Raw genomic sequence first — 25,812 nt, 5'->3', positions numbered from 1 at the left:
CCTAGCCACTAGCCCCTTATAGCTACTGAGAACGTGAAACGTGACTAGTCTGAACTGAGATGTGCTGTCCACATAAAGCACATGCTGGATTTCAAAGAGTTAGTACAAAACATTTTTAAAAAAACGTAAAATATTTTCTTTTTAAATATTGATGACGTGTTAAAATGCTAAAATTTTGGATATATGGGGTTAAATAAAACAACTGCTTTTTTTTTTTTACTTTTTATGTGAGGCTACTAGAAAATTTTAAATTACATGTGTGGTTCCCATTATATTTCTCCTGAGCAGCACTGCTCTGGGCCTTGGTCAGTAGTCTCTGCAATCTGGAAGGAAGCATTATGCCACCGGGTATAATAACCAATGAATTAATAAAGGCAGCCTCTGTGTTGAACTTCCACACATATCGGTTGGCATAAGTAAAATTTAACCCTCAAGGGCTTACGTTTCCTATATACAGAAAATTTGCCTCTAAAAGAACATTTTAAACCCCTCACGGTATTGCAAAACTTGCCAATTAGACAGATCTGCACTCTTGAAACCATTCAGTAGACACAGATGTCTATCATTGCCTCCACTGTTATCAGTTGGGGTGGATTGAGGGGCTCATCCATTCTCTTGGAATATTTTTGACATAATGAGGCTGCAGTTAGTACAGATTATACTTGTAATGTTCCTTTGACCCGGGAAGCCTGAGGCACTTCTCCAGGCCACGTCTTCTTAGAATCTGCAGTTATGGCTTGCTTAGCAATGTGATATTACAGTTTGGAAGGCCCTTATTTCTGCCAGGGATTGTGGAAGATGACCTTACATTAACAGTAGCAAGAGCTGTTTTGGGCCTAAATTTTAAAAATGTAATAGTATTTGAGAGCTTACCGTGGGTTGATCACAGTGAGGAAACTAAGGCTCTAAGACATTAGGTGACGGGAGAAATTCCATGGGTAGGAAGTGGCAGAACTAGGATCTGAACTCAGGTGGTCTAACTCCAAAGCTTGTGATTCTCACATTACTCTACACTTTTCAACAGAGCTGATTATGGATCCGGAAACAAAAAGAGTACAGCCTTGCTTAATTGGCCTCAGGAAAAGCCTCTGAAAGAACATGGCATCAGTTGGCCTGACACATTTTGCCCACACATGAATTGAATAGCCCAGTTGAGGTTAGGTCCTTCAGCAGAGGTTCCCAAACGTACATGAGAATAACTTGGTCAGTGTTTAAGGGCCCCTCCCCAGACCTGTTAAATCAAAACCCTGGAAGTAGGGCCTAGGAATTTATATTTTTAAGACATTTTCCAACTGGATAAGGAAACCCTAATTTCACAAAATGATAAAAATAGCCTCTAGCTAAGTACTTTGATTTAGGGTCTGATTTGGAACTTGGACTTCTGAGTAACTATTGAGACAAAATGGCAGGAAGGTACAAGGAAGGTTTATTTAAGCCACATCAAAGGAGTGGGCCTGCTTTGGGGGCTCCTTAGGTAACATTTATAGACGAGTTTCCAAGAGGTTTCCCAACCTTCAGATTGCCCCTGGGAGCCTCTGCTTCACCTCAGGCCAAGGCATGAGTGCTATTACCTGAAGGCAGACACTTTTCTAGAGCTAAGGGAAAACAGTGAGAAGATCACCGTACTAACTCTCCTTCTTCTTACTTTTAGCCTTTCAGTGTTATGATGTACCCAGCTGGTCCTGGATCTGGTGACTCCCCAGAAGGCTTCCCTGAACAACCGAGGCTCCAGCCACAAATTGAAAATTGCACAGCTCAGACACAGGGTACTGAAACTGGGTTATACAGTCCTCCCTTCTTCAGAGGGTAGTTGGGGCAGAAGATTGTGGGTGAGACTCAAAGAGGTCTTTGGGTAGCGTAGAATTAATAGAAGTCCTGGCCTTAATTTAGTGACATACGCTTTGTTCAATCCGTAAACAAAGATTTATTTGGTTCCTACTATGTGCCTGAGACTGTTGTAGGCACTTGAGAGACACCTTAATGAAAACCAACCAAAGACACAGACTTGGTCCCTGCCCTTTTGGAAGTTTCTTTTCCCCCTTTCTCGACTCCCTTACTGATTAGACACCCCACCTTTTTTTTTACAGAGTAGGTTGTAAAAGAGGGCCCTTTTCGAGCAGGATGAGAAAGACCAAGGTGTGGACTCATTTTGTGACTTAGAATCTGAGCTGGGGAAGACAGTAGTGGAGTCAAGAAAAAAAGCAAAATGGGGAAGAACTTCCTCTCTCCTCTTTCTGAGCTGAGAAGAGTCAGATTAAAGAACTGAGTTGGGTGAGGCCTTAGAGAAAGTCCAGCTCTTCATTTTACAAATGAGGCAACTGAGGGGCGGAGAGGTTATCTGGTGGCTCCCTAGTTAGGTGGCAGAAATGGCTTTTGAATAATACTGTGGAGCCTTCAAGAAGGCACTTAACTTGGCGCTTGGACGACTTCCGGCGAGCAGGCCGCGTCCGTTGCCATGGGAACACCCTCCTCCCCCTCCCCCTCCCCCTCCCCCGCCCCCGCCCCCGCCCCCGCCCCCGCCCCGTCCCGCCGCCCGTGCGGGCGTACGTGTATCCCTACGCTCCCAATAAAGTTGTTTTTGAAGCGCTGCGGTACCACGTACGTGAGACGGCCCCGGGGCGGGGCGAGATCGGGGCGGGCCGGGCTGCGGGGGGGCCCTGCGGGGCACCCGGCTGGCCGCGGTGGGGAGGGGTGCAGGGTGCGGGCGCGGGCTCCGGCCATGATCGCGTCGTGCGTGTGTTACCTGCTGCTGCCGGCCGCGCGCCTCTTCCGTGCCCTCTCAGGTACTGGCCCCGCGTGCTGATCGGCGGAGCCGGGCCCGGGCCGGCCCCACGGGAACCGCCCTCCGCAGCAGTGCTAAAGCGTGGGGAGGTGGCCCTCGGCCCCGGGGCCAGTGCTGGTCTCCACGGGTCCCGGGCCTGGCCCTCGGCCCTCGTGGGTGGCCCCTGCGCACGCCTGGAGCCTGGTGTCGTTGCCCGCGGTTAAGCGGAGGGGCTGGGGAAGGGGCCGAAGCCGCCCCTCCCTGGTTCCGGGGTGCTGAGTCTCTGGGGTCTGCTGAGTCACTGCCCTGGGGGGGTCGGAGAGGGCTGGTGACTCGGGGCCGAGGCGAATGTCCCAGTTCTCCGGGTAGGGGCCGGGCGGCCTTGGGGCACCGTGGGCTGAAGACCTGCGTCCCCGTCTTTCCTTGGGTTAACTCCACACCGGTCACAGCAGCCTCTCGGTTCCCCTCTGTCGGCCGAGTCGTGGGTTGAAAAACGGATGCTCAGCTTGGAAGCAGCCTCCCGTGCATTTAGCATTTAGAGTGGAAGTGGCCTGGAGGCCCGGCTGCGACTTTAGAGAGAGAAGAGAGAGTTATTCTTTCACTTTTTCATGATCTGGCTGCGCTTTTTCATTCCTGGTCTTTAAATTCCCGAAGCTCTTATGTGACCATCACTTCCTCCCAGAGAGACTCCACAAAACTCCCAGACTCTTCTCTGACAATTGAGGGAGCAGGACAGAGCCAAGAAGTATTTATAAATGAGGGGTCCAACTGTGCATTCTGTGCTTTTCCTTTCTGGCTGTGTAATTTATGTTACATTTTTACATATGTAGGTGTCACATAAAATGTTTATTTCTGTCTTGCTCACCCTGTTTCTAGTGCTAAGCACACTGCTCAGAATATAGAGAGCCCTCAATTTAGGAATGGCTTGTGTGTACTTACTCTGAGGAATGAGGAACTCCACAAAAGTAATTGTTTTCAGAGAGCTAAAGCACATTCCTTTAACCATGTTGCTATCATTTTTGGAGCTCTCCCAGTGTCCATAATGGCACCCTTAGTGACATACACTAGTCCAGAGGTTTCTAGACTATTGTTTTAGCAATCTCAGAAGAGGGGCCATCTCCCCTCCCCATTAAAGTAATCCCACTTCAATTAACTTTGAGCCCTGGATGCCTCCCTCCCTTCCTCCCTCCTTTCTTTCCTTCCTTCCTTTCAATAAAAGGATTTTGCTGCTGAAAACAAACCACTACCACCAATGAAAACCTAAATTTGAAAACTAGTAACAGCACACATGTAAACCAAAGAAACTCTGCCACCTGGTATACATAGAGGGTGTCTTCCGGAGCAGGGAATTTGCAAGTTCCTGAGACTAAAGCCAGGGAGTGCTGGGTTTAAAGCAGGGTTTCCCAGTCTCTGCACTATTACATTTGCGCCTAGATAATTTGCTATGGGGCTGTCCTTTGCACTGTAGGATGTTCAGCAGTATCCTTATCCTCTAACCACTAGATGCCAGTAGCATCCCCACAGTGTGACAACCACAGTGTCTCCAGACAATGCCAAATGTCCCCTAAGAGCAAAATCACCCCTGGTTGAAAACCGCTGGTTTAGAGAGATATAAATCCACACAGGCCATAAATAACATGGTGTCTTTCCACATTTGAACCATTCTGATATTGTTCTTGCCTTTAAAAAAAAAATAGAGCTGATACAATGAATCGCTGGTGATTGAGGGTCAGCATCGAGCATGTCACTTGTCCTGTGTCATAACTTAAGTGATTTAGTGTGTAGGGGGTGTTTGCACCAAAATACTGTGCTTGGAATTTGGGGGCTCTAATTTCAGAGGTTTTCCCACCTGCTTTCTTGGCTGTTGCCTGTCATGTGTGGCCGCTGTAGCAGAGAGATGACAGCTGTCTCTTGCTGTCAGTTGTTGGCCCCTTCTGATTTGCAGCCTCTGTTGTGCTATGGAATGGGAAAGCTAATAATGAAGTTTGTGAATGTCTATGAATAGAATAAATAGCTTTGAGAAGAGGACCAAAGGCCTTTGTTGAGAAACAAATTGTATAGATTTTGAGACATCTTTTTTGTCCATTTTAGGACTTTTTCTTTTGGAATGCATTCATAGATTAGATGATTTACAGAATTGGAAAAGCTCTTGGAGATTATCAAGTTCAGATTTCCCTTGTCCCCATTTTATAGTCAAGAGTGTGTCCATCTCACCAGGGGCATTGTCCCAGGTTAGATAGTTTTGTTAATTTCAGGGCGAGGCCATAACACACAGTTCTGATTCACGATCAAGTTCTGGTTCTGAGGTAATGTGGCTCTTAGAACCAGAGATCTAATAGGAGTCTTAACCTCTAGATAAAGAGGTGTGTTATATGTGACCATCTGTGTCCTAGATTATGTGGGATAGCCATTCTTTCATTCCTGCACTGAACGTTTATCAGATCCTGAACCATATCAATTAGTTAATACTTGTAAAGCACGTAGAACAGTGCCTGGCACACAGTGAACACGGCGCTCTGATGATGATGATGTTCAAGGCGCTAAAATGGCGGGGCTTGGTAATGACACAATGATGAGCAAGGTGCACATGATTCTTGCTTGAATGGGATTCGCATCTACTTGGGAGAGGAGCGTGGCTGGGGTGCTGCTGTCGTCTTGTAACATGATATTTTGGCTCTCTTCTTAGATGCTTTCTTCACATGTCGAAAAAATGCCCTCCTGGCAAAGAGCTCGTCCCCTCAGGTAGAGAGTGACTTTGCCATGTCTCCTCGGGGCCCAGACCAGGAGGAGCGTGAGGGCCTGCTGCAGCAGTGGCAAGAAGAAACGTCGAGCCAGGTGCTCTCAACTGTGAGCGAGGGTTCCCTAATAGACAAGGGACTAGCCCAGAGCAGCCTGGCACTCCTGATGGATAACCCCAGAGAACAGGATGCTGCTTCAGAGGATAAGTGGTCCAGCAGGCGGCTGAGTGACCTGCGGGCAGCAGAGAACCTGGAGGAGCCTTTCCTTGTGCTAGGAGAGGAGCCACTGCCAGAGGTCGAGGGCCCAATGTGGGCAGCTGTCCCCATGCAGACCGGTGTCCAGTATGCAAACTGTGCTGTCCTCCCAATGGGTGCCCTGGCTGCAGAGCAGTGGGAAGAGGACCCTGCAGTCGTGGCCTGGAGCATAGCACCCGAGCCTATGCCCCAGGAAGAGGCTCCCATCTGGTCCTTTGAGGGCCTGGAGCAGTTGCAGCCTCCACCAGTGGAAATTCCCTATCATGGTGAGTCTTGCCAATGGACTGAGCGAGCCAGGGTGGTAGGTTGTGGTGTGTGTGGGCAGAGCGATTGCTAAAGAAGATTTTTGGTGGGGAGTTCGGCCACTGCATTGTGTTTTTCTGAGAATCTTGCTGTGTCAGATACAGAGGGGCCTTAGAGACCATCTCTTTCAGCCCTGTGGTCTTTCAGATGAAATAACCCTGGTGCAGAGAGGTAGCTGGACATGCCTAAATCACATCACTAGGTTAGAGGCAGAACAGAAAGTGGACCCTAGTTCTGATTCTCAGTGCTGTTGTTTCTCTAGAGGTGACCAAAGGGCTTTCTGGGGTGAAGGGGGTGGAGAGTGGACGGCCTCCACTCTCTGCCTCAACCAGAATAACTCCAGTTTTATTTGTGCTACATATTGGGCTTCCATTAAAATTTGAAGAATGAGTTCTGTGGCTTAAGTAGGTTTGGCATCCACTATGCAGCTCCATGCTTTACGGGAGATAGGGGACACGTTATCGTTTCTACCCTACAGACTTTTCCAGGTGTAGAGTTAGAAAATACCCAAGGCTGAGATTACTCTAGAAGTGTCTTTAACCTCAGGTAACTATTAAGCATATTCATCTGAATAATTCCCCGGAGACCCAAGAATTTGTCACAAGTGAGAAATGATCAGCCTATATTTATTGAGCAGGTACAAGGTGCTAGGTACTGGGGAGATAGTCGTGAACAGGCCAAGATGGCCTCTGGCTTTGTGGAGCTTCCTGTCTAGTCTGAGAATGTCCTTAGAGCACTGTTCAAATCACCACAGAGAGGGATGGATGCCATGGACTATGAAAAAAGGAACTTCAGACATAGTAACATACAGTCAAGAGTGGAGATGGTGGGCCCTGTGGGTAACATGTAGCTGTGCACCTCTTCTCACCCCTTTGCAGAAATCTTGTGGCGAGAATGGGAGGACTTCTCTACTCAGCTAGATGGTCAGGGCCTGGAGGCAGGGGATGGCCCTCAGTTCCAGTTCACTCTGATGTCCTATAACATTCTGGCCCAGGACCTGATGCAGCAGAGCTCCGAGCTCTATGTGCATTGCCACCCGGATATCCTTAACTGGAACTATCGCTTTGCAAATCTCATGCAGGAATTCCAGCACTGGGACCCTGATGTGAGTGAAGGGGTTAGGCGGAGTGCCACCTTGCATTTGCTCTGGACCTGGGCTGTTTCCCAACGCTCTTAGAAAATGAATTCATTCCCATAGCCGTGCATAGGACTGGAGTCATGCCTAGGACTGCAGCTTGCCTGCTGGGAGTAAATGAGTTTTGGCAGACGTGGGAAGACTCTCCCTAGGTGCGCTTTCCAGCACCTTTATGCAGGGAGGGAGACTTGTGGAATTCAAGGACTGGGAAAATTCAGAGCATGCGTCTGGTCTCCTCAGCTTAACTCAGGGCCTATCCTTGTTGGGAGTGGCTGTCTGAGAAGAGCCAGCCCTGTGGGGAGTGCCCATGGCAGATTCCCACCTGGCCTCCATGCCTGCTCCTCGAGGGGGAGTCATTCAGCACTCTGGGTACCCTGCACTGACGGGTTTCCTTGTCCATTGCCCAGATCCTGTGTCTCCAGGAAGTCCAGGAAGACCACTACTGGGAGCAGCTGGAGCCCTCTCTGCGAATGATGGGTAATGCAGCTCTCTGCTCTTTCTTCCTACCGCCCTGTCTGCTCTCTCCTGAAGACACCATCTTTTTCTTTTGTCTTAGTAAGTCCCCTGTCTCACCTGTGAGCTAGCTCCTTCTTTGTGCGGGTGAGAAAGAAAGCAGAGTTCTGCAATTTTAAAGCAATTGTGCCATATATTGCCACCTGACCCTTGAAGTAACCAACCCTGTGAAGCTGAGTATTAATTATTATGCCTATTTTACAATGAGGAAACTGAAGTTCTCAAATTTTCTGTGACTTGCTCAAGGTCACGAAGCTACAAAGCTGGTAGGTCGTGGAGCTAGGACACCAACTTGTCTGACTTCAGATTCCATGCTTTTCCTATCAACTTATATTGCTTCATACCCTTTGTCCTTCCTCTTAGAGCCTCTCGGTCATCTAGTTAAAGCTATAAGGGAACTTCTGCAGAACCAAGGAATTGGCAAGGGCAGGTCCTCCCCTTATTGAATGGCAAGAGCAATGCCTTACGCACACTCGCTGGGTTATTGCCACCGATTGGAGGGATGCAGGCTTCAAGGACTCTGACCCTTCTTCTGGGTGGGGTGTTCCTTGCAGGCTTTACCTGTTTCTACAAGAGGAGGACCGGGTGTAAGACAGATGGCTGTGCTGTCTGCTACAAGCCCACGAGATTCCATCTGCTCTGTGCCAGCCCCGTGGAGTACTTCCGGCCTGGCTTGGAGCTCCTCAACCGGGATAACGTGGCCTTAGTGTTGCTGCTGCAGCCACTAGTCCCAGAAGGCCTGGGGCAAGTCTCGGTGGCCCCCTTATGTGTGGCAAATACGCACGTCCTGTACAACCCACGCCGGGGTGATGTCAAGCTGGCTCAGATGGCCATTCTCTTGGCTGAAGTGGACAAGGTGGCCAGGTTGTCAGATGGCAGCCACTGCCCCATCATCTTGTGTGGGGACCTGAATTCTGTCCCTGATTCACCTCTCTACAACTTCATCAGGGACGGAGAGCTCCAATACCATGGGATGCCGGCCTGGAAGGTGAAATGGGGGAGGCCCCTACAGGGGTGGGAGTGTGGCCTAGGGAGAGATTCGGGTCCAGTGCTGCTCCTCTGGCAGGGACCTCGGTTGCACCTGCTCTGGATCCCTCCTGCTTTCTTGTTCCCAAAGTCTGGAAGTTAGGAGCACTTGAGTGCCTTTGGCATATTGAAATCCTTTCCGTTTTTATCATTAATTTATTTTCAGTTGATAAGTAATACATAAGTAACATCCTTGCAAGAATTGCAACATCCTAAAGTAAGGCCAAAGCGCCTCTTATTACCTACATTCCCTGCCTCTCCCCTGAGAGTCAAGTGATAACTTTGAAGTTTGGTAGTATTTTTCCAGATCGTTTTGTATGCATTTACAGTGATAATCTCTGTTCCTGTGATAGTGTAACCATAATTTACATTTATTAAGCACTCACTGTGTGCCAGGCGCTATTTTAAGCACTTCACATGTATTAACACATTAATTTTCATAGTTTCTGTAATTGCTTCCATTTTATAAATGGGGAAATGAAGGCACAGAGAAGTTCGATAACTGGCTTACTTGCAGGTGGTTACTGGTGCAGCCAGGATTTGTAACCAGGTGGTTTGGTCTCGGAGCTCTTGCCCTCCATTACTAGTCGGCTGTGATTGCTTCTAACAGCCGGTGTGTAGTCTATCGTGTGTGTTTATAAACATGGTAGACTACCGTACATTTCCTTTTGTCGCTTTTTTTTCCACTTGACGACGTATACATAGATCTGTGTCATTCCTTTTAACTGCTGAATATTGATAGCACATATACCTCATGGCTTATCGTGGTGTACTTGGCCATGCTGATGGGCGTTCAGCTTGTGCTGATTTTTAATAAGTCATTTAATCTCCCTGTTCCTCTGTTTTGCCCTTACTGATCCAGCTATTGCTTCACTTTTGGCAAGGCACGGTGGAGGAAGGATACAAAATGACTGAATTATTGTAGCGCACTTTGGGCTTTTATTTTAATGAGGTTACTCAAATGCCAGCAGTGTCCTGCTTGCCATGTGTGCAGAGAAAGGCATTATCCTGCCAGAAAGTTGCTTTCACTAAGGAGCTCAGAGAATAGGCAAAATAATTTACTAAGTGCCTACCTCGTGACAGGTACCATTAGGCGTGATGATTAGGAGCACTCATTCTGAAGCCAGACCGTCCGGAGGTCAAATCCCTGCTGTGCCACCTTGGGCAAGTTCCTTACCTTCCTCAAGCCCCATTGCCTCATCTTTACACTGGGGATATAACTGAACCTATTTCAGAGGATTTCTTTTTTTGGTTGGTGGATTAAATAAAATACTTCACCTAAAGTGTTTTCCAGTTCCTGCTTCAAAGGAAGCAGTCAGTAATTTGGTAGTGGTTATTATTACCCAGATTCTTAAGTATATGTGGTATTATCCCACTTGATAGTAGAGGATATTGAACCCAAGAGAGTTAAGTAACTCGCTCAAAGTCACACAGCTAGTGAACGGCCTGTAAATTCCAATACCTTGGATGGCGTATTGGACATCTGCATACTTTAAGGGCGAAGAGATTGTGTCTGTCACTGCTGTCTCCCCAGCACTTAGCTAATGTCTTGCACATAGTTGGCACTGAAATATTTATTGTCGGTAAATGAAATAAAGGGAATTGTGCTACACATTGGAGGTGTACAGATGACTGATGTTGCCGAGTATTTCCCCTACTATGCTCTGTCCTTTTCTACGCTGCTCATTGACGGAGGATGGTGACGTACGTATGGTAAAGTGCTGTGGTGTATTTCCCGTTCGGTTTGATCCGTGGTTTCCCAGTAATAGGTTTTAGAAGCTAGACGTTGATCCAGAAGATGCAAAGATCAGGATAAATCTTTTCCCATTGCATATTAGAGCCCCTGAAAATTGACGTTCCCTGTGGAGAATCGTGAAGGTTTTTCTGAGGTGAAACTCGGGACCACGTGTTCATACAGTTTTGTTCTTTGATTCACATACCTCACTCTCTTACCCCTCATTCCTGTCTCATGGGCATTTCAGTGTTTGTAGTAAAAAAAAAAAAAATAACAGTTTTAATTACCTCCTTGTTTCTAACCTTCCCCTGAGACTTACATATTTAGCTTACATTATGTATGTTGTGTATGATTATGTGTGTGCGCACGTTTGTCCGCATGTCCCCAAAACATGAGCTGTTCCCTTTCTCCATCTCGCTTTCCTCATTCCCACCCGTTCTTTGTAGGTATCTGGACAGGAAGACTTCTCCCATCAGCTTTACCAGAGGAAGCTGCAGGCCCCGCTGTGGCCCAGCTCCCTGGGCATCACTGATTGCTGTCAATATGTCACCTCCTGTCACCCCAAGACGTCAGGTGAGCATGTGCCACATTCTTGGTTGGCTCTGCCTCCATGCTCGTTTTGGGAGAAAGCTGGCATCTCAGTGATGCATTATGCAACCTTCTCAATTCTCTTAGCAAGTCCCTTGGTTTTTCTCGCCGACCTCTTCATGGTCACCCAGTGAAACGGACAACTTGAAATCATGGCTATTGGAAAAGCCTCTTTGTCTTCAGAGCCAGACTTCCTCTGTGTCCCTACACCGGAAGCTTCTTGATATTAAGGAGGTCTCAGCATGTGGCTCCTCTTCCTTTCTTTCACTGTATGGCTTTTCTTGGCTTACAGAGAGACACGAGTATAGCCGAGACTTCCTGCTCCGTTTCCGCTTCTGCCACATTGCCTGTCAGCGACCAGTAGGACTGGTTCTCATGGAAGGAGTGACAGACATTAAGCCAGGTAATGAGAACTACACTGGTTTGCTTGGTCTTCTTTCTTCTTCACCCCCTCATATCTGTCAATTATGCGATCCTTAGTCTTTCTTAGGTATAATTCTTACAGATCAGCTTCTGGTACTAGGTGTGCTCTGAAGGAAGGTCAGTGGAGTTCAGTGGCCCTCTGCATGCATGAACGTGCAGTGTGGTAAGAACATGGACCAGGAATCATGACCTGGGTTCTTATCAGCTCTGAGACCTTCAGTAGCCACTTAACCTGGTTAGGCTTAAGTTGCTAGTAACTAGCATGTATACAGCATATATAGGAAAGCAGAGCCACATGATTGGGCTTTGAAAACCATAAGATGACAGTAGTCCTGGTTGCAATAAAAAGTTACTCATACTGAGAACTTCCAGATTGAACGTAGCAGAGTATACTTGACATTCTACCCTTCTTGTCTCTGAAACTGCAAAGCAACAAGGAGAATGGAAAAAAGAAACATAAACTCCATCTTTTAGAAAACTGGAGAGCTGAAGATATCTGGAACCATGAACCACAACACAAGCGGAATAGCTGCAAGAAGCACTGGAGACCATGCAGGGGTGCTGGAGGAAGTATGGAGAGACTTATCTGTGGGGCTATAAGGATCTTAAAAAGAACCGCAGAGTGCATTTCTCCAAGGTGAGGAGTGTACCTTGAGGCACAAAACCAAAATCATTGTTTCATCAGCAAGAAAAGGATATACAGGTTGTGATAGGAGCTTGTCTGAACCCATTTTGGTCCTAAGAGGCAATAGAGGAAAGACTGATCAAGGAATCAAGCCATATTTGCATTAAGCAGTCTGTTTAAGTGGTGAGGGAAGATGAGATACAGAGCTGCATATCTCTCTTGGCTGGGGAGAAGTAAAGATTCAAAGGACTCATATACAACCCTGTGTCATAAGGAAAATTCCTGTTACTTGGAATGCATACTCAGTTTTTCCCTTATATAAACGTTGTACAAATAGCTGGTGGAGAAACCTCAGCTAATTCAAAGCTGGGCTGCCCAAAAGGAACCAGCATAAAATACTGCAAGGAACCATACTAAAAGACTACGAGAAAAAAATGTGGAAGGAACAGGAAAAATAAAAGGCAAATAAAGAATACTTCAAAGGTAAAATTTCTTGCCTTGGAGCATATGAGAATGATGATTATTTTCCCATAAATAAAAAAATAAAGCAATTGCCTTTATAAAACAAGAGCACAAAAATAATATAATTTCCTTTTTAAAATAAGATCAGATACATGGCAAGACATCAGAATATGAAATGTAAGCAGCAAAGCTGAGGAAAGAAGTGAAATAAAATTAAAAATCACATAAAATGAAGACAGAATTGGATGCAGCACAAGAGAGAATAGATAACTGCTGAAAACAAGATAAAAGACAGAGGGCAGGGTGGGGAAAGCAAAATAAAAAAAAAGTAAAAGGATAGAAAGCACTAGAGAGCAAATGACAATAGTAGAAAATAAGGCAATTCAACATATTCATGATTGGAGTTCACCAAGAAGAAAACCAATATAGTGGCACAAAGCGCGTATGTCAAGGTACGATTCAGGGAAGATTTTCCAAAGACGAAAAGATCTGACTCTTCAGATCGAGAGGATATACCATGTCTCAGTAAAAAAAACGCCACAGGAGAATCAACACTGAGATATCCTAGTGAAGTTGCTAGAAGTAAAAGGTAAACGAATCATTTGGGCAGTTAAACCAAAAAGATTGGGCTACTTTTAAGTGCAAAAAGAATCAGGTTGACTTCAGACTTCTTAACATTAACGTTCAACTCTAGAAGACAGATGAGCAAGGCTTAAAGGAAAGAAGGTACGGCTCAAGAATTTTATACTCAAGCAAAAGCCTTTCTTGAAGAGATGCTAGAAGACTAACTTAAGACAACCAAGCAATGACTGGAAAAAATATAGTAAAAGGAGTGGTGGTAAGCAATGAATTGTTTTTTCTTGTAGGAATTTAATTTGAGTGGCATTTTGCACAGAGCTGCGAACATTTCAATGGCTCCGTTTTTTTTGATTGGAAAGGTAAAATATTATTATAACTGGCAAAAGCAATGATAAATGCTGAGGGCTACCATACCCTGAGCGACTGGCATGTGACAAAAACTGGGATAAGTGCTTGTGTCCATTGGGCTCAGGCAGGCAAGCAGTGGCTCAGTGTTTGAAGATTATAAAATCTTCAAGTTAAACAGTAGTAGGAGCCCACACAGGTAATTAATTTCTTGTTAAGAATAGATTATCCGATGGACATGCGTCCTATTTGGGAGACCACCTCAGGGATACTGTGGATACCTGATCATGGCATTGTACATCAGAAGCTAAACATTAATGAATGCCAACTATAATTTTATATATATAATGTGATGGTTCAGTGTGAGGTCGGAGGGATAGTGGATGGGGGGAGGGGGGTTCACAGTATGAGGGATATAAATGATGAACGTCTAAGTATTACCTTGTTTTGTACACCTGAAACTAATAAATAAATTAATTAAAAAAAAAAAAAAAAGAATAGGTTATTTAAAAAAAAAATCAGTGCTGTACTTGAAACATAAACATTTCAATTTAATAATAAAATTAAACTAAGAACCTTTACAATATATACTGACAATCACTTTGTAAGTAGAATTATTATATAGGGGGAACATACCGACTTCACTAGCAATGCAAAATAACAGCGGTATTTTCAAAATTGGGGTTAAATTTGGGTAAACCCACCCATCTACCACATACTGTGAACATGCCCTTGCGTTTGTTCAGTACCCCCACCGAGGGCAGAACAGGCTCCTGATGAATCTCTTCTAAAGACCCCAAATCTAAAAAGCTACCACCATTTTTAGATCATGAGTAGAAAGACTCCAGCACAGTATAACAAGTTCATAGTGTGTAATCTTTTTTCTAGAGGATGTGTTTAGATGTCCTAACAAATAATATTTCCAGTGCATCACCAGAGTCAGCCATCCTAGCTGTGCACATCAAAACTTGCCAGCTTAACTGCCACTGACTTTAATGGGTAACATCTAAGTTGCAAAAGGAGCTGCAGTGCTTGGCAGTGATGGCCTAACTTTTCCACAAGCTGACATTGACATTGCATTGCACCGGAGCATTCTACCTCACCCCCAAGTTGCATAATTAAAAACTTTGTGATTTGTGCTCTCCCCAACTCCTTCTGTGAGGCAATAATTCATAAGAAGAGTATCTAAATTTTAAGTCCCCCCCCATTACACATTTTTTTCAGTTATTAATGATTTCTTTCCAGTATGGTTCATAAAGTCACTGGGATGGGGTTATTATGTTTTCTTTCACATGAGCACTTACATGTTTACATTGAACTCTGGAGCTTCAGGTCTTTTAACACTTACCAACAAACCGTGTGCCCAGTTAAGTGCGTTACAGGAAAAAAAACAATTGCTAAGAGATGATTTTTGTAAACCACTGTTTACAAACTGACCAGATGGCCACAGAGCAAAGGCTGTCTGATCAGTTTCCTAACCAGGAAAGTTCTGCATCCAGCTTCTCCTCTGGCCCATGAATGACAGAGCTTATATCCCCTTTGCAGTACTTGCAGAACGACTTACTCGCTTGGCTGCTGCCTGCTGGCTTGGGTGCTGAATGGGCCAGGAAGGTGTTGCAGCTCAGGTAGAGGCAGCTGTAGCCCATGAGCTCCTGTGGCCTTGTAGGGCATGCGGAGGCCTCGAGTCCTGTGCCACGGCCAGAGCAATGCTGTCTGTACACAGTGCTGTGTGGGCAGAGCCTGGGGTTGAGGGAAACCATTTTCAATATCCTGCTGGTCACTGTGATCTTTCTGGCATGTCATAATGGTAAAGGATGTGACTCAAATTGAAGATACTAGTATTACGAATGTTTATGCTCCAAATAACATCACATCAACAGTCACAAAGTGAAACTGCAGGATTTAATAAAGAATAATAGTCAGAAAATAACTAAAGGTAGAAGGTTTTAGTTTCCCCCCCCCAAAGTAGCATTTATTTAAAGGTTAATCAAAATTCTTAGAACAGCATTTCTTATAATGTGAGTTTTGATCATTGACTACATCAGTGGCTCATTAAGAAAAACACTTTTGTCTCAGTCCTGCTCAAGGGTAGAGTTTTAATTCCTCTTTCTCACTCCCAACAGATCAAGTAGATTCAAGATAACTAAGAATAGAAGACACAAGTAGCACGTTGTAGGGCAAATCTGATTGCTATAGTATCAAACTCTGAACACTGAAAGCAGAGCACAGACATCTTTTTGAGTATCCATAGGAAATTCTTAAGAATTGATTATATATTAGACCACCTAAAAACTTCAATATTTTTCAAATTGTAGAAGTAGTATAGTCAAGTTTCTCTGATCATACATGCAGTAAAAATAGAAATTAAGAACAAAAAGAAAATACTATCATCTGGACATTTGAAAAATTTCAAACAACTTTTGGGCTAAAGATGATATATAAATAAACTGCAGAATATCTAGAAAATAACAATAATGAAAATACCATATATTTGTGGGATTGTAGCTAAAACAGTGTTCAGTGAAAAAAATCATAGAATTATATAGAATATTTAGAATCATAGAACTGTATTAATAAGAAAAGATGAAAGTGAGTAAATTAGGCATCCGACTCAATAAGTTAGAAAAAGAACAAATGAACTGAAAGAAAGCAGAAGGAAAGAAGATAAAAATGAAAATAATTTAGAAAACAGAAAAATAATAGAACTGATAAACTCTTAAACATTGGTGGTTTGGGTGAAAAAAAAACAGCTGTCAATTAGATAAGTCCATTAGCTAACCTACTTATGGGGGCATGGGAGGAGTAAGCAAAAGTATCCAGCTATACAAGAATTCATAGGATTATAAGGGGGTTCTTTGCTCAACTAAGTGTAAAAGAAATTGAAAACTTAGTTGTGTACATTAATTTTAGCAAATGTAATTTACTAAAAATGATTGCAGGGGAGAGAGATAATCTAAATAGACTACCTACCACCACGGGAAAAAATTTTAAAAGTTCTCAGAGATGCAGTCCCACAAAGATATCAGGCTCAGATTGATAGGAGAATGTCATCAAACCTTTTAAAGAACCTGTAATTCTACTACTATTTTTTTATTAGTTTCAGGTGTACAAAACAATGTAATAGTTAGATATTTACACCCCTCACAAAATGATAACCCTCCCTCCGCCAGTCTCCTACCTCTCTGACATCGTATATAGCTGTTACAATTCTGCTGACTCTGTTCCCTGTGCTGTACTGTGCTGCATGAGACTGTACGGTCTTGTGATCGTGTGTGCGTGTGTGTGTGTGTATAATTTTACTTTTTAAAAATTATAGTTGACATGCAGTATATTTCAGCTTCAGTTTCAGGTCTGACCACTGCTCTGTCCACTACTATTTAAATTGTTACAGAGCACAGAGGAAGAAAGGAACCAAGTTATTTTTATGAAGCAAGTATTTGGACACCAACACCTGACAACAATGACACAGGAAAAGAAAACTACAGACTCTAATATTCTCCCCTATGAATATTGATGCAAAAAATTTTTTAACTAGAAAATCAGGAAACAGAATCCAGCAGCACATTCAAAGAGCAATATACCATGACCAAATGGAGTTGATCAGAAATATAAAGATAGCTCCATATTGCAAAATCGATTAATATAATTTATCATGCTAATATATGTACGAAATCTATTTAAATATATGAAAAGCATCTTATAGTTGACAAAGAGACATTTGTTAAAATTCAACATCTATTCTAGATTCTTTTAAAAAGAGGCCTCATAAATTAAGGAAATAATAGATAATCCCGTATGACATTCAAATACGTTTATCTTAGAGCGAGGAGTGGTGGTAGTGATCCGCTGCTGGGAGGTGGGCGCCGAGGCTGCTGGGAGTGGGAGAGGGGCATGGATCTGCCCGGGGCCAGAAGAGAAAAGTTTATCTCAGTTCCCCAAATCAGCATCTTGCTTAAAGGAGACACTCTAGTAGCAAAGTCAGGTACAAGGGCAAAGATGACCTGCTCACTGTCAGTATTCAACTGAGTTCAGAGATAACAGCCAACATAATTAGAAGTAGAAAATAGAAACCTAAGTAAGAAAATAGAAGTGAAAATTGAAAGGAGAGGGTAAAGTATTACTTGTTGCTAATACCCTTACACAACTGGTGATCCTAGAGAATCAACTAAGAACCATTATAAGCATTATGATAATTCTGGAAAGAAGCTATTAATACACAGAAATCCATAGTATTCATATAGAGAAATAATGACATATTTGTTAAAATATAATGAAAAGAACTCTGTAATAGCAACAAAAAGAAAAAAATGAATTAATTTAATGGAAAATGTAAGGCATATAAAGGAATATTTCATCTCATCTAAATTATCAAATTTATTGGCATGAAGTTATCTATAACATTCCCTTACCTTTTTTTTTCTTTTTAAAAAAGAGCTTTATTAAGATTAAACTCACATACCATAAAACTCACCCATTTAAAGTGTACAAGTCAGTGGCTTTTAGTATATTCAGAGTTGCGCAACCATCACCAAGATCCTCCCCCCCCAAAGGAAACCCATATCCATTAGCAGTCATTTTCCATTCACTCCTCCCTTGATGCAAAATCAGTTGACCATGGACATACAGGTTTCTGGACCCAGTTATATTCCATTCATCTATTTGTCTATCCTCACTGTCTTGATTATTTCAGCTTTGTATAAGTTAGAAATAGAGAAGTGTAAGGCCTGTTTGTTGTTGTTTTTACCATTAAGTACGACGTTAGCTCTCTGGCATCCCTGGCACAGGGCATTAGTCCCCTTCAGGAGGGCCCCACCTCATCACCGAATCACCTCCCCAAGGCCTCACCTCCTAATACCGTCACATTTGGGGTTAGGATTTCAACATGTTTTGGAGAGACACCAACATTCAGTTCATAACACACCCATTAAATCAGTAGGATCTATAATAATATTCCCTCTTTCTTTCCTGATATTGGTAATGCGTGTCTATGTATACATACATGTGTATGCGTACAGGTGTATGTGCACACATACATAGATACACACACACACACACACACACACACAGTGGATGGTGTCTGATAGAAAATCTCTAGAGGAATACACCAGAAATTTGGTTAACATTTGTTGCTTCTGGAGAAGGGAATTCGTGGTAAGGGACCTGGAGTGGAAGGGAGACTTTTTGCTCATATTTTTCTCTACATTTTGATTTTTGCACCACGTGACTACATTACCTATTAAACATTTAATTTCCAAAAAAGGTACTGAGCCAAGGAAGGCAATGTCTATGTTCGAGGTCTCTGTCTATCTGCCTTCCTGAGATTCTTGACTTTGGTCCATTCTTTTCTTCCTCCCCTCACCTTTTCTTTTTTTTTTTTCCTTTTTTCTTCTGGAGCAACCCAGTCATGGACCTGAGGGGGATTTCAAGGTGCAAGGTCTGACCCCGCTTCACTGTCTGGGAAAGATAAAACCTCTTTCTCTCCCATCTTCTACAGAGCGACCTGCTGGCTGGGCCGAGTCAGTCCTTGAGGAAGACACATCTGAGCCTGAGCCTGTGTGCCCCAGGTAATCTTCCTTCCTGTTCCCTTCAGCTTGCATTCCAGCTTCTCTGAGTGTATGAGAGAGATTCCCATTGGCTTTCCTGAGGCTAATTTGGGGGAGCTCTTTTTGCTGAGCTCGCTCTTCCCCTAATACCTGCTAAGCTTCTGGAGGGACAGACAGGTGTGCAGAGGCCAGAGGTGGCCCACCCAGGTCCTTGCAGATGAAGAACTTCTCACCATGTACTTTTCCTCAAGGGAGTATGGCCTCACAGAGGAGCTTGCCGACTCACGGACAGGGGTATGTTAGGTACACTTGCCCAGGTGTCACGAGGTGAGTGGGGGGTGAGGACGGTCAGGGGGACTGAGTGTAAATGTTTCTAGGCTGACTTTAGCTAAGATTGTCAGCCTCTTATTAGCATGGCAAGGAATTTTTGTTGAGACTGAGTTCTTTGAGATCATTCATTAAAAAAGCTTTATAAAACCCATAAAGTGACGTTGAAAAACATCCTGTAATGTTTATTGACTGACATCTTCCCCTCCATCCCTGTAGGACCACAGGCACCATCCGGCACTGCCTCCACCTGACCTCGGTATATACACATTTCCTGCCCCAGCTTGGCCGCCAAGAGGTCACCACAATGCCCTTGGGTCTTGGAACGACGGTGGATTACATCTTTTTCTCAGCTGAGTCCTGCGAGAATGGGAACAGAACTGGTAAGCCTGGTGGGTGGATCCTGGGTTCCTAGAAGCCACCCCAAGAGTCCTTGGAACAGCTAATGATAGGTCAGACATTTGGTGGTATGGCTTGGGCAGCTGGGGCTTGACCAGCAAAGGAGCAGATTTCATTCCTACCTGGCATGGATCATTTTCATTGTATTTCCCTTAGGCCATGTGTCCGCTTTCTCTTCTTATCCTTGTAGTATTAGAGAGAGGTGGGCAGAACAGCACTCTCCATCCCGGTTTCAGAGGTAAAAATAGAGCACTCGGAGGTTATTGGATTTGTTCAATGGCATCTGGTTAGTGAAGAGCTTGGTTAGATTAGAAACTCTATTTCCTGTGGCCTCACCCCACACTGGTAGTCACGGTATAACAGCTTACCAGCCCCACGTCTATTTTGTTTCAAGCACGTCATTTAAAATGTTTAAAGTGATCACCTATGTTTACAAATCAGATTTCATATGGAAAATCTGGGATTTCCTGTTTCCCTTGGAAAATCAGAAGATCTATAGTGCTGGGCCTGGGCATATACTCTCCATTTTGCCCCAATCCTCGGAACCCACCCTGCTTCATTCATTGATATATGGTGGAGTAGCTGAGAAAATGAAGTCTCAGCTAGAGGCAGCAGGAGGAGGTGAGGGAGGGTGGGCAGCCAGGGGGTGCAGGCTCCATAAGGCACAGCTTCCACAAGCCCTGCTTGCCCTGTGCAGCCTGGCTGTGGCTGCTTTACCCACTGGCTTCCACTTTGTGCCCAGATCGCAGGTTGTATCAAGATGGAACTCTCAAGCTCCTGGGCCGTCTCTCCCTCCTCTCTGAAGAGATTCTCTGGGCTGCCAATGGCTTACCCAACCCCTTCTGCTCTTCAGACCACCTCTGCCTGCTGGCCAGCTTCGGGATGGAAGTCACCGCCCCATGACAGGGCTCCCAGGGGAAGAGAGCTTCTCTTCCAGAAGAGCTCACTGAATCAGAGACTGTGGAAATACCCCATGCTTCTGGAAACTTAGAGCCAAGAAACTCCGTCCCCTCCCTTCCCCCTCCTTATTCCCGATTTCCCTGGGTTAGGTGTTCTCCAGGCCTGTCCATGTTCTCTGCCCGTGATCCCTGCCCCACCCAACCTCTTCCTAATCTGGTGCCACATACTCAGTGGCCCTGGGAGAGGCGGAAGGGGGGTTCTGCCTTCCCTCCATGTATCCAGTGCTCCCCCTTGATTTTTAATTACCAGGGTTGCGGGAGCTATTGATCTCATTGGTTATTTGCTTTTAGGCCATTTCTTGGTGGTACCTTCTAATCTGACCTTCTCCCTGCCTTCACCACCTCTGGGCCCAGCCTTTGTGCCAGGTACACACATACGAACTGTGTGTAGTGTGTGTGCGTCGTCTCAAGGTGGGACTGCTCTGTGCGGCCATGCCTGCCTCTGATCAGCCCGCTCTCCACACTGGGGCTGTTGGCCGAGGGCAGGTAGAGAGCATGACCTGGTAGCTGTGTGATGCCAGGGAGCACAGGACCATGGAACCTTCTCTCCTTTCAGCCTCCATGTTTTGTTAGGCGTTCATCACGCCAGCCAGCGCACACTCATCATTTGGGCTCTGGGAACCACTGGGCCCCATATCCTGGAGCAGCAGACTTGGGGAGGCACTCCCTGCCCACAGCACCCCGCAGGCCTGGCATACTTTCTCTAGGGCTAGTCCCTTTTCCCAGGCAAAGGTTTGGACCCCTGTGTGGAGGGGTCAGTGGGCTGGGATAGTGTTTTGAGGTTAAAAACTCTTTAAGCATGAGGAGAAAGAACCTTCAGGAAACTCTTGTCTCACTGGACTCTGCAGTCTGCAGAATTGGGGCGAGGGTGGAAATCCCAGTAGGGGAAGAACAGGCAGGCTGAGCTAGGACTCTGCACCTCGGACTGGTTCTCCTTCCTCTGCACACCTCAGAAGCAGTGTTCTGGTCCTTTCCTTCCACTTTGGACTTTTGGCTGCCGCCTCCATTTTCGCCCATTCTCTCCTTAGAAAACCTGCTGTTTAGCTCAGGCCAAACGTTCTCAGTAGAAAGGTGGCCTTGGAGAAAACTGATTCAAGGACTCAAAGTGGCAGTGCCTGAGGATTTCTGCTCATTGCCTCTGCTCTCCCTCTCCTAGCACAGGGGTACCTGGTCCACTCAGGGGGCTCCCGTGCCCACACGTGTCACCCTCATGCCTTAATCTTTTGTTGCGGGGGTGTTCCGGGCCAGCTCCTCTGCAGATTGGACTTGCTGATGCCTCACTTGGTGTCCAGAAAGGACTGAAGGAGTAGGTGAGAGGCTGGACTTAGGGACATTTAGCCAGAGATTGATGCTCTTTCCCTTTTGGGTTTTGAAAGCCAAAGATCCACCTTGAATTCTGCTGCTGCATTTGAGGTTATAAGCTTTCTACACCTAGGTTCTGGGGAATTTATCTATGTGTGTATTTTTAACCATTGTTTCCTGGGTACTGGACATGTGTCTGTCTGAGCCCTGGGCCTGTCTGTCTACAGCCCACCATTCATTCTGTCTCTCCCTGGGCACCTCCTGACATGATCTGAAGACAGTGCCCTGTTGGTTTCCAGGATTAGGCCCATCGCTATTCTCTTCCGAAAGGAAATGCAGTTTAAGAATGGCTGAAGATGGCAGGGGGCAGGTAGCTTGATAGATTGATCTTTTTTTGTTTGTTTTCTTGTTGATTTCTGTTTTAGAAATGAAATGGGGGTTTTAAATGGTCATTTAAACTCTCTTTTCTAAATAAAGGTTTACCTTCCCCCTCTGCTGTTGGTCATTTTATAAGGATCCCGGAGGGCATAGGGGAGAGAAGGTTTGGAGAATGAGGTGGGCAGAGAGGAAGAGACTGATCCTGGGATGGGGTCTCAAGTCCTAAATCTAGGCTTGAAAAAGGTGTTAGAATCTCCCTCTGGTCACCGAGGCAAATTCCCACTGCGCTGAGGCCTGCGGGGAAAATGGCTTGAGCGAAGCCTCCTGCCCGGACTTGGTGGCAGTGCAGCTCTCCTCTCCATCCTGCCAAGCTGGAGGAGAATAGCTCTTTCAGCTGCGTTCATTCTTGTTCCGTCTGCTGCCGCCATACCTGCCCCTTTCCATTCCCCCACCCCAGTCCACACGGCGTCTCGGAGGGGCTGTGTGGAAAGTGGGATGAGAAGTGTTTTCCTAGTCAGAGCTGTGGCAGCTGTGCAGTGCGTGCGGCAGATGTCTCCTGCTGAGCATCTAGTTTGAGCATCTCTTCTGCATTCTGGAGCCAGGGCTGAGCTGTGGGCCATCTGTTGCTGGAAAGGTTTCTCTTCCTTCTCTGGGTCTCATTCTACTGGTACTTTTGTCTTCCCCCTTAAGGAGCAAGTCCACAAGCCCATGTGCCCATGGGAAGCTCTAAAAACGGTGGTTTTGTGCCTCACCTGAATAGAAGCCCAGACTGCACACCTCTGAGTCAGGGTCTGAGAATCTGAGTTCTTTGAAGCTACCTGCGTGCTTCTGTTGAACCACCTGGGTTGGGATTCAGTGGAAAGAAAAAGGCTGGCGTTAGGAGCACCATTTGTCATCTTGGCCTGGTCCCTTAGTGACTAGGTAAGTTAACCCCGGTGTTTCAGTTCACATATCTTGGTGAAATGGAAATTAATCTTTTCCACTTGTGAGGAATTTTCAGATCTGAAATTGCATTGGTTGGCCGTTAGCAAGCAAGGGATGCTAAGAATTCCAGAATATTATTGGTGGGAATGGAGGGTGTGTGGTTCTCCACAGCCAGGCTGGATGATTGGCCTCTGGGCGGGGAATTATTTTATAGCTCCTAAGCTTGGAGGAGTATCCCCGGAGACCCCTTTCCTGCCCTGGAAGGTTTCCCCCTATTAGCCTGAGTCGTGTACAATTTGCATAACTCTTGTATCAAGTTTACACAGTGGTTCTACTTCCACTGTGAGTAGGCAGTAGCACTGACATGGCAGTTCAAGGGTCCATACTCGTACATTTCCTTTACATCTGAGGAAATAGAAATCCCAAAGAGGCAGGTAAATTGAGGAGCTCCTCTACTTTTCTTGCTTCCCCAAGCTCCTCATAACACAGCCTTTCCAGGAGTAGGAGAGACAGGTTATCTTGTAAGGCAGACACATGGGGGTGGGCCAGGGAGAAGGGAAGTGACCCACCAGGCTGCTGCTGGGTTTTGTTTTTAAACTCCGTTTTGTGTTTTCACTTCAGTTCTTGCCCTGGTGTAGCTACTAACTAGAGGACTGGTTTTTGATTGGTCACATAATGGACGCAAAGTGTAGCTTCTCTTCTCCCAGGAGTAAGGAGGGATCCACCTCCTCTAGTTTCCTCCAGTGGGGAGACCTTACATTTCCAGACTCATCCTGGTGTTCTTCCTCTGTTTCTCTCCTCTCCTGAGCAAATGTGCAAAAAGTCCCAAACAAAACAAACCAACCAAAAAACTGTTCCCGGCAAGGGTCGGCCAGATGAGAGCCTGCCTGGGAGGGTGCAGATCTCGCCTGAGTTAGGAGAATGGGGATTTGATGGGTTTCGAAGGGAACTCTGCCTTCGGGATATGTCCCTAGTCAGTTCCTGTGCTCCCAAGGCCTGAGGCCTCACCCAGCTGTGGAGAGGAAGAGAGTCTCTACACTTAAATTCTTGGAGGTTTTGTCTTTCCGTGACCAAGTGCTTTCCGGCTGCAGGTTCGAGGGAGGGTGCATTCCCCAGTGGGCTGGCCTCTGACAGCTCCCCCTTCAGCTGACCTGAGGTGGCCCATCTCTATTACCTGAGAGGCCTCAGCAGCTGGTCCCTTCATCCCCTTGGCAAACAGTAAGGATTCCCAGGCAGCCTGCATCTGGGCCAGTCTGGTATGGCCACCGCTTCCTGTCACCACTGCCCTCTACGTAGTGGTCAAGAAGTCAGATCCTGGCAGATGGGGTGGCAGAGCTTCAACCCCTTCATGTTCAGGCCTCTGAGAAGTGCTCCGTGCATCCAAAGGTCCACCCGAAATTAGTCGTGTACCTAAATTAGGCAGGCACATGCTGGAGCCTGAAAGAAGGGAAGCAGGAAATGCGGTGAGCCCAGTCTATTGGGTGCCGCTCGTCCTGGACTCCAGCGTGACACTTCATCTCTGCATCACGTCTAAGCCAGTGGTCAAGCACGTCCATGCTGAACCTGGTTGCCGCGTGACAGGTTCTTGCCCCAGACCTTACCCAGCCCTCATGTGCACGAGAATAGCCCAGGGGTCCGCTGTCAGTCCATCTCACCGTAGCCTACCCACGAGACCCTTTACTTAGTGTTTTAGCTGGACTTGTATAAATTACATACACTGCCTTTGTGTAAAGGTGTATAATCCAAGTTAGCCCTAAATTCTGGTTACCTTGTTTTGTATTGTTTAAGCTGGATTTAAATAAGCCTGGAAGTAACAAAACTGCCTCTATAAGGGTGTGCAGTCCGAGACGTTTGTGGGTTCCAGTGGCCTGCCTCTCTTCCCAGTTACCATACATCACCCTGTTACTGGAAATGAGGAAGTCTTGCTGTGTGAGGAAGTCTTCCTTCTTTCTAGTTAGGACTTTGTGGGGATTGGTTGGGTTAAGTAGGAAATATCCTACTTCCCTCTTCTAAGTCTAGGTTTTACTCTCAGGCTGAATGGAAAGAGAGCAGGAAAGTGGGGAGGAAGGTTAAAGGTGAAAACTGGTGCGGTGTCTGAAAGGTCTCTGTGCAAGCTGTTTGCAACTGTTTGGGCTCGTCTTAAACATGGGGAGAGGCCTGCGCTGGAGGAATGAAGCAGAGGAAGCGGTGACGATGGAACCAGACTTGTTTTCCCAAGCTGTGGCTTTAACCACCATCGTTTCTGCCTGGTGACTGTGATGAGAAGGGACTTCAGATCTCTGTTGCTATGGTTTCGTGAAATGACCTCATCTCCCAGGACAACATTCACCCTTCCCCCTCTGTTCCCACTGGGGACTAGGATAGGAAGAGCGGGCTCTGGAATGCATACTCTGGCCTCTGGGGACCAAGCTGGCTGTGTGAGGGAGAAGGGGTTCATTTATGGCCAGCAGGAATGGTCTCCCAGATTAGGACTAACGAGCTATGGCTCCAGC

The 25,812-nt window shown here is 45.8% G+C and overlaps 1 protein-coding gene across 4 annotated transcripts in view; it reads left to right on the top strand.

Moving 5' to 3' along the window:
- ANGEL1 (angel homolog 1) overlaps window positions 1-25,141 on the top strand; it is a 37,729-nt gene extending 12,588 nt beyond the window's left edge. Inside the window, exons 4-13 of one of the 4 annotated variants that reach the window (XM_081048819.1) lie at window positions 1,652-1,766; window positions 5,448-6,020; window positions 6,936-7,162; window positions 7,600-7,669; window positions 8,260-8,693; window positions 10,913-11,039; window positions 11,347-11,457; window positions 18,983-19,052; window positions 19,578-19,741; window positions 20,500-25,141. In XM_081048819.1, coding sequence (XP_080904945.1) covers window positions 1,664-1,766; window positions 5,448-6,020; window positions 6,936-7,162; window positions 7,600-7,669; window positions 8,260-8,693; window positions 10,913-11,039; window positions 11,347-11,457; window positions 18,983-19,052; window positions 19,578-19,741; window positions 20,500-20,660 — 2,040 coding nt within the window. In that variant the 5' untranslated portion in view covers window positions 1,652-1,663 and the 3' untranslated portion in view covers window positions 20,661-25,141. Of the gene's footprint in view, window positions 1-1,651; window positions 1,767-2,559; window positions 2,599-2,654; window positions 2,784-5,447; window positions 6,021-6,935; window positions 7,163-7,599; window positions 7,748-8,259; window positions 8,694-10,912; window positions 11,040-11,346; window positions 11,458-18,982; window positions 19,053-19,577; window positions 19,742-20,499 lie in introns of those variants that run through there. The other 3 variants (XM_081048821.1, XM_081048820.1, XM_081048818.1) reach the window with 3 other exon arrangements.
- The last annotated feature ends 671 nt before the right edge of the window (window positions 25,142-25,812 follow it).

This window comes from Rhinolophus hipposideros, assembly GCF_964194185.1.
Source record: "Rhinolophus hipposideros genome assembly, chromosome: 5".
In the NCBI taxonomy this organism is placed as follows: domain Eukaryota; kingdom Metazoa; phylum Chordata; class Mammalia; order Chiroptera; family Rhinolophidae; genus Rhinolophus; species Rhinolophus hipposideros.
Note: the sequence above shows the minus strand (reverse complement) of the source record. Positions and strands in the feature narration are given on the sequence as shown.